The 8,604-nt window shown below is 36.0% G+C and overlaps 1 protein-coding gene across 1 annotated transcript; it reads left to right on the top strand.

Moving 5' to 3' along the window:
• Window positions 1-344: 344 nt before the first annotated feature.
• On the top strand, window positions 345-8,019 carry LOC127964722 (uncharacterized). Its single transcript, XM_052565033.1, has 19 exons — window positions 345-509; window positions 667-796; window positions 1,120-1,197; window positions 1,515-1,904; window positions 2,344-2,442; window positions 2,628-2,860; window positions 2,981-3,159; window positions 3,319-3,412; window positions 3,519-3,628; window positions 3,889-4,014; window positions 4,148-4,262; window positions 4,589-4,651; window positions 4,959-5,013; window positions 5,272-5,363; window positions 5,745-5,862; window positions 6,034-6,135; window positions 6,233-6,403; window positions 6,799-6,975; window positions 7,283-8,019. Exons 1-19 carry the CDS (start codon window positions 411-413, stop codon window positions 7,489-7,491), a joined length of 2,640 nt encoding a protein of 879 aa, XP_052420993.1. The 5' UTR covers window positions 345-410; the 3' UTR covers window positions 7,492-8,019.
• Window positions 8,020-8,604: the final 585 nt, after the last annotated feature.

An 8,604-nucleotide genomic window follows, 5' to 3' on the forward strand; every position in this document is an offset into this window, starting at 1 on the left:
TCTGACATTTGTACGGTAAGGATTGATTTGTATTTTGAAATGATATTTGTGCGTAGTGGTTGTGATTGATTAATATTTATATTTACTCTGTCCTAACAATTAAGAAATGCTCATTTACTACAAAGGCTATTCTAATAATCTTTTGCCTTTTCCTGTTTTACAGCTTTATTGCAACACTTTTTGCCTTCACCAACACACACATATATACACACACGCACACAAATCAAAACAACGGCACTTTTAAGAGCCACTCTCTCTCTCTCTCTCTCTCTCTCTCTCTCTCTCTCTCTCTCTTTCTCTTTCTCACTTGTCTCTTTCGATCACTCTCTTTCTCTATTTCTTCATCTTGTTTTTTTTTTTTTTTTTTTTTTTTTTTTTTTTTTTTTGTGTATTGTTTCTATTTGTATGTGATGTCCCTAAATTCTGACGTCAGGGTCTTTGATGATCCCAATGATGCCAGGATCCACATGGCAGCATTGATTAGTGATGCTTATCTCCATGATGCCAGGGTAAGGCTTGTCATGAGAAGCAAATACCTAAGTCTGAAAATACTAATTGCTATTGCTGTTTATAGTGATGAAAAGGGTTAGTAAGACCCTTTTATGCAACTACTGAATAATGCTCAATTATAAGTGCTGCTGGTATAAGTGCTCTGCAAATATATAGGCTGCCATGGCCAAGAAAAACCCTGCCTTTCCCCAAAGAAAAATGAGAAAAAGCAGGAAGAGATCCCTCACTAATCCACTGGTCACAGGCAGGCGTGAGAAACGTCGGGAAACACACTGCTCTGCATCAGGTTTGTTCTTTACTAAAACACGATTACTGTATCTAAGAATAAAGATAATTCATTAAATAGTGTTTTGGTGGTTACACGTATTATAAAATGAGAGTCAAATACTACTTTGAAAAAATGGTGTTGCAATGTTTGTGAAAATTTTTCTCACTAAAGTATAAGATATTTGAAGAGCATGTGACTGATAATCCTTACTTGTGTTGTGTTTTAATACCTTTTGCTTAGTTCCCCTGCCTCCACTCCAATATTTTCATTTTGAAATGAATTGGTTTCATGTTATATTGATCAGTTATGATTATATTGAAGTAAAATGACTGTCTCTGCAGCTGCTTCTCAATCCAGAAGAAGGGATCCAGTGCATGAGGAAGGCCTTCAGATAGAAGATCAAGAGTTGGCAAGTCTTGGTGAGGATACTGAGTGGTACAGTAGTAACAGTCCACTACAGTTTTTCCAATTCCCACCATTTATTTAATTATAATCAAGCATTATGTTTGGTCAGTTCCATTACAGACTCACAGTATAACTGTTATATATTAAATTTAATTAAATTTATGCATTTAGCAGACGCTTTTATCCAGAGTGACTTACAGTGCATTCAGGCTAACAGTTTTTACCTAACATGTGTTCCCTGATATATACTTGTGATATATACTCGTGTGTGATCATAATCATGAGTACAGACCTTTTAAGGACAAGTGAATGTATATTTTTGTTTTTTTAGAAACAAGACTCCAAGAGTTAAGGGACACTATAACTGCAGACCAGGTTCCGGAGGGAACAGACAGAATGGTTTCTGCTTGGGAACAAAGGCAGCTTCTCACAGATGTGAGAATGAAAACTGCTAGGCCTATGCTTTTTGATGCAAAGCTCTCAGCCGAGAGAGTATCCGTCCAAAATTGTCACAGATGCTGTGCTGTAGAAGCTGTGATTAGGTGCCTGGACTGTGTACCACTGGACATGGAGTACCTCTGTGCTACCTGTGACATGGAGGCCCACAAGAGAAATATCTTCCATGACAGAGAGGCTGTGTTCCATGGATTTCTTGAGCCCATTCCCCCTACAACTGCTGTGGTGCTGAATGAAAATGGCCAGCCTCAGTTTTGTGAACAAAGTATGTTAAAATTATTATTATATCAAATTGTCTCATACTTATAGTGTAATTCCCCAAATGTTTTTGTAGATTGGCACGTTTATATTTAACAGTGTTTCTAAATGGCTTAGACATTTTTTTCTAAAATGCTAATCTCATTCTAAGATTATTCTCAAAAAGTGCAAGTGTGAAATTTAGTAGCTGAATAACAAAAGTATGATTGGTTTTGACAGTTCTGACCAGCATATCTTTGACCAGCTAAGTCAATTGCATCTTAATAAATGTGTCTAAGCATTTACATAGTGACAATTACAGTTGGTATAGGGGTGTGGCCAGTTTTGATTAATGGTTGTGTTTTAAAGCACTGTTTTGAAAATGAGCTTAGCGTTTTGAGAAATGCATCTAAGGGACTGAGGAAAAGCTGTAAATATGGCCTTCATAACTTCTTTCTGTTTTGCAGTATGTCAGCTGCCTGTTCCTGCACCAAGGTCAATTTGTGAATGCACACATGACTTCACAATCACTCCAGGGAAGCATATTTCTGTGGTCACCATCAATGGTATGTTGTTCTGAAAGCCCTCTTTTTTGTGCCTTATTGTACTAGAACTAGCAAAGCGTTGCCCAAATGCCATGTCAAATAGCTAATATATCATAAATTTGTATCTCTGTATAGAAGGCAATCTGTTGCAGTTTGATTACTGAAATTATTTTAGTCTTTACTACAGCATATTTACTTGTTCACAGGACGATACGATGTCTGCTTGCCTCGGAAATCCTGTTCATCATGCTCTGCAGAGTGGACTCCCGAGTTGAAAGACCTGCTCATTTATCGGTACTGGCCAGCTAGCACCAGCTGCCAGACCCTGTACAAGTTTGATGTCTTCACCTCGTTTGAACATATGAAGGTGACGGCACCAGCCATGTCCAGGCAGGCCTTCCTGAAAATGTTGGAGCACAGATCTGTTCAAGCTGGAAGGGTAAATCTGCCTGAATATCACTGAAACGTATAACAAACAAAATTATATTACTTTATACCTAATATTTAATTGTGGGCATTAATTCAAAAAATCCTAACCCGATCATTTCTTAATATACAGACAGGTAGTATCTGTGCTGATACATTTCAGCGAAGCTTTTTTGAGTTTACCTTCTGTCAATACAAAGAAGAGGATATGTGCCAGGTCCATCATTTTGAGTGTCCAGCATGTTATCCAGACATGTTGGCTGTCTGCTCTGATGGGAACCGAAAACATTACCGCTTCAGCAAGTCAAAAGGGTAGGTATAGGTATTTTTCAGAAGTTTATTTTAGACTTGTCTTACACAAATAGTAGCTCTGCGGGTTGTCTTTGAGTGATCATAACTTACATTTTAACAAATAGTAAATGTTGTACTTTTGATTTTTATTACTGACGCATTTTATCTTATCATGGACAGGACTGAGGAGCCACCCATATACGAGGGCTTGTTCTTGGCCAAGGACGAGGAAGTTGCTAACTTTGTTGACCTCGTCAGAGGCAACATGAGAAGTGTACGAACATTTGATTTATTTTTTTAAATATTTTTTATAATACTTGTTTATACAGATATTTTGTGTTTTTATGTATCTTAAAATGTGTTATAAACTGACTTTATAGGCAAATGAAAGTGCTGTGTGCGGTACTGCCAAGTTCACCGCTGGCAGAGAGATGTCAAAAAAGTCTGGTGCTCAGATAGACGAGGAGGGCATTCAAGTTGCAGTTTGCAGGTATGTATGAGCTTGTGTATGATTTTGAGTCTGATATTTGAGTTTTAATGGTAATCCAAGTCTTAAGGTCCTTGCACACCAAGTCCGAAATTTTCACATGCGTTTTTTCATATTCATGATTCTGTGGCTCTGAATTGTCAAAACACCAGTCAAAGTGAATGCTACTGAAAAACGCAGAAAATCAAACCCGATTCTTAAGTTTATGACAGACGAAAGTTTAGGAGGGAGTCTAACCACTAGATTTTCTTCTGATTTATCAGACATGGGTTTCTCTTACGAGGACTGAACCATTACCGTGGAGAAATATTTGCTTACCCAATGTTTCTTCAAAGAGAGATGTCAAAGAAGGCAAATGTTACCTTCTTCTGTATGGATGTTACATGCAGGTAATCCACATTGTCATATTGCAAATCAAACTCCATGATTAAATTGTCTTGTTTCTCAGCTTTACAGTGATTTTAGATTTCAATTAAAAATGGATCTTTGTTACACTCACATAATGCTGCTCCTGCTTTTTAGGTACTGGCCCTACCTTAACAAAGTAGCAGAGGGTTTACCAGAGCTTCTGCCATTGACGGAAATGAGGCCATTTCTGAGCGTCATGCATGCCAAAGCCCATACAGCAAAATGCGAGGTACATGCAGTAACTTTGTCTGGTATGGCTGTAGCTATAGGGAAATAATAATGGGTCGGATAATAAAGGATGCTGTGTGTTATCTTTCACCAACTGCTTTTCAGCTGCTTTTGTAGGACATGGATTTTGTTTTCCTCCGCAAAACAAAAAGATTGTGTCATGAGATGTTTTAGAGATAATTGTATGCATTAATGTAGATATAACATTCAAGCAATCTTCAATGCAAAGGATTATTTTTACATTTGTGCATGTTATGCCTGATTGGATGATGTTATATAAAAACTTCTGAAGTACTGCTACATAATGCTTCTCACTCTGTGTTGCAGGTGAGATGGGGTGGCAGAAGCCAGGATGGAGCAGGAAACACGGTGGGAGAAGAAGTAGAGCAGGTATGGTATTATTGTCAGTATTTTAACTATGGCTACAAAGAGTCTTAATAGAATCCATAACACCAAAAGGTACTTATTTGTCATCTAAGTAACAAGCCTGGTGTGAGGGTTAAAGTACATCCTTTATGTATGAGTTAAAATAAATAATAGGCAGTTCAGTTGTTCATGCATGCGTAAGGGGTCCCAGATTCCTAGGATAATATAGCACACATTTTTTCTGTTAAACCACAACCAGAGGATCTATGGTGTGTAGGTAATATTTTTATGTAATGGAGACCAAAATTTTATTGTATTATTTTCTTTATAGGTGAACAGCTTTCTCTCCAGGGCAGCACTTGTCACAAAATACATGACAAAGGCTGGTTAGTGTTGCCATTATACTTCACGCTGTCATAGCCTAAATAAATAATAATAAATACTTAATTGTGTTTTTACAGGGAATTAAAAAACAAAGTTTCTCTGTTCTGTTCTTACGAAAGTTATCATTGTATTACTTCAAGGTAATTACCCGTTCAACTAACTTTTAGTGATAGGGTTTAGGCATGTCTGTTGGGTTTCTCTTTTTGTCTTTTGGTTGTGAAATCATACTTTTTGGCTTGTGGGTGCATTGTTTTCATTAGGAAGAGTGAACATGCTAACGCGACAGGCCATGGGTTGGAACAGAAGAAAGAGGGACAACCTTCATCAAGTGTTAGCCCACAGATACGTCAAAGTAAGGGTAAATTATAATTGAGATCCTAAGCACTGCCCGTTTCTCTCAGTGCACCATCTACAGCTAGATCTGAAACTATTTGTTGATTAATTGTTTAATAAAATAAATATGTGACTATTTGAATAATAATCTTGTAACTGAGGGGAGGGTAGTGTTTAGGATTGGTCAGTTACCTTCTAAGATTGTAACCTCACTGTTTTACAGACATTTTTCTCCTATTTACAAGTCTGCTTGGTAGTATACACAGATATTTAATGTGTTATTTAATGTAACACCTGTTCTGATGAATGTCTTGTACCAAAAGCTCAAGTAAAATTTGTGGTTTTTTGCATTGTAGTGGTGCGTAGAGCTTTTTTTCTGACTTTTTTTTCTTTTTAAAAGATCACAGAGAGGGCAAAACTGGAAGCTGCCAGCCTTAGCAAAATCAAGAAGGAGCACAACCTTGATCAGGAGACAATACAGCAGTGGGTGTGTGATGTCAGACAATGGGCGGTTACAGGTAAAACAGTACACTATGTATATAGAGTGTGTGTATATATGCACACACACACACACACACACACACACACACCTGTTAATGACTGTTCCTTATACAAATAATAAAAGGTGGCTATATTTTGAAAATGTCACTAATTGTCTCTTGTTCAACTGTTTTGTTTCACCTATTTAGAGAGAGTCTACACTACAGGTTGTACTGAAGAGCTAAGGGCTGACATTGAGAACATCACTGTAACCCTTTTGCGCAAGAAGAAAGATCTGTATCGTCTACATGGTTTGTTGTCAAATCAAGTTATTTAAGTTAATAACACTTCAAAAAACAATAATATTCTGGGATTATGGCACAGTTTTCTTTTCGTTTCGATTTGCAGATAGCAACCAGGCAAGACAAAGAAAGAAAAAGAAAATGACAGAGTTGAAGAAGAAGCTTCGCGAAAAGGTCTTGCAATACAACACCGTAGTGGAAGGAGATCCGATTGACGAGGAATTAGCTTGCAGTCTGACAGAGGGATACATCCTACCATGGGAGAGACACAAAGATGGTATATGTATGAATTGCTAGTTTACCATTGTCCTTTTTGTTACTTGTCATGCAACAACACAGGAATGAGATGATACATTGAAATAAAAAATATCATGAATACGAAAATATGGAAATATTTATCATGGAGCATAAACATTTGAATGGTGACATCAACACCATGTTATTCTGCTGTAGTAAATGCAAATAAAATGCTTGACCATCACAATTTCACAAGCTCTCCATCCAAATTATATTATTGTTACTTTTATTCAAATTTTTTTAATTGTTTATATTCTACAGAACCAATGCTGTCACTAAAAAGATTTTTCAGAAATAACATAATTCTGTTATACTTATATAATATAATAATAAACATTCCTTTGTCCACTGTTCCATTCCTTTCCCCAACCAAAGGCAACGCGTTCAGGTTGAAGAGATCTATCTTCGACCAGGTAATGCTGCTGAAACGCTTGGAGGAGGAGCAGAGCATCCTGGTAAAGGAGATGTCTCAGCACATCAAGTACCTTCTGAAGCAAGTGCAAGAAGTCGAGTCACTTAGAGGACAGACTTTGGAGCGCATCAAAACCAGCAGTATGTACAGTATCTTTAGATTTTAGTGTCATGAATTAATTTATAATAAATAGATATATAAATAAAGATAATAAAGATATACATATATATCTCCAGGGAGCTCTATACATTGAGTTGTGATCAGACACTAAGCTGACCAGCTATTTGGCACCAGTGTGCACAATGTTAAAGTTGTAAATATAATGACTAAAAAATAATGTTGGAGTTGCAAATTCAGCATTGTAAAAAGCAAAAATAGTTACAAATGTCATGTATTGTTTTATGTCTCATATTTCTCTTTCTATTCTTTTCCACAATTCCTCTACAGGTTTCAGTGACCTGACAGAGGACGCTACACATGGGCTCAACAGTGTCCTCAGTCGGAGGGGTCACTCACTTAGAAGTCAACACCAACAGGCTGTTAAAGCATACAGCAGTATAGCCACTATGGAATGTGATTTTCTTTCCATACAGGAGGACATTGAGGAGTGGGATGACAATGGGTTCACCAGCCCTGAATCTGAGGAAGACACCTAAAGACTGCTGCCAAACAACACAGAGGAACTGGAGATTTGTACAAAAAAATCTTGCCTTTGTTTTTAAATAGCTGTACCAAAGTATCTACAGGAAAGTTTGTGTAGAGTCTGTATTTTTATAAAAGGAAAAAAAAAATAGAAAAACATTGTTTTATTTATCTCTTCTAACATTTGAGTTTGCTGGTTTCAGACCAAAACTGCTTATTGCTGCTTTAAATAATTAATTGTCATATTTGCATGGAAAAATGTAATGAAGATTCAATGGCAGTCTGTGTGTAATTGTAACAAGTATAATACTAATGCTTTTTTTTATTTCCATAATATATTTGGATTTATATTTGTTTGCAATATGCATATGCATGTACCCATATTATTTTGTAGTTATTTGTAGTTATAGCATACTTTATGTTTTCTATATCTACATGTAAATACAGACAGACAAATCCAAACATTTTTCACTTACATCCTGTAAAACTGTATAAAGAAATGTCTTGCATATGCACAACTTTAATAAACCCATTTAATGGAATTGTCTGTTGTGTCTTAATATGCCAGTTAAATCCTTCAGTGGTGGACCTGGCCGTGAATAAGTACATTTACAAAAGTACTGTAATTAGGTACAAAATACTGGTATTTTTACTTCTGTATTTTCTATTCAGAAAACTGCTTTAGTTACTATTTACTTCACAAAGTTTTCCACACAAACAATATGAAGAATATAAATTAAGGTACTCAACAGTTTATGAAAAGTATAGCTAGTACATTAGTTAATCGACAGAACTTTAATTGCCAGCTATTTAGATAATTGTTTAAGTCATGTCATGTAAAAACATTTAATGGTTCCAGCTTCACAAATGTGAAGATTATCTTTTAATTTTGATTATTTAATATATATATATATATATATATATATATATATATATATATATATATTAAACATTTTTAGGTTTAGACTGACGAAACAAGCAGTGTGAAGGTGTTACTTTTAGGCTATGGGTTCTTGATTAAGGTTGAGGTTTAACTCTGACTCTACTCTAACCCTAATCCTTTACTTAAGTAACATTATTTTGACTTTTACTTGTAACAGAGTATTTTTCCAGCTAATTATTAGCAC

This window comes from Carassius gibelio, chromosome B9 (genome assembly GCF_023724105.1).
Source record: "Carassius gibelio isolate Cgi1373 ecotype wild population from Czech Republic chromosome B9, carGib1.2-hapl.c, whole genome shotgun sequence".
NCBI classification, from domain to species: Eukaryota; Metazoa; Chordata; class Actinopteri; order Cypriniformes; family Cyprinidae; genus Carassius; species Carassius gibelio.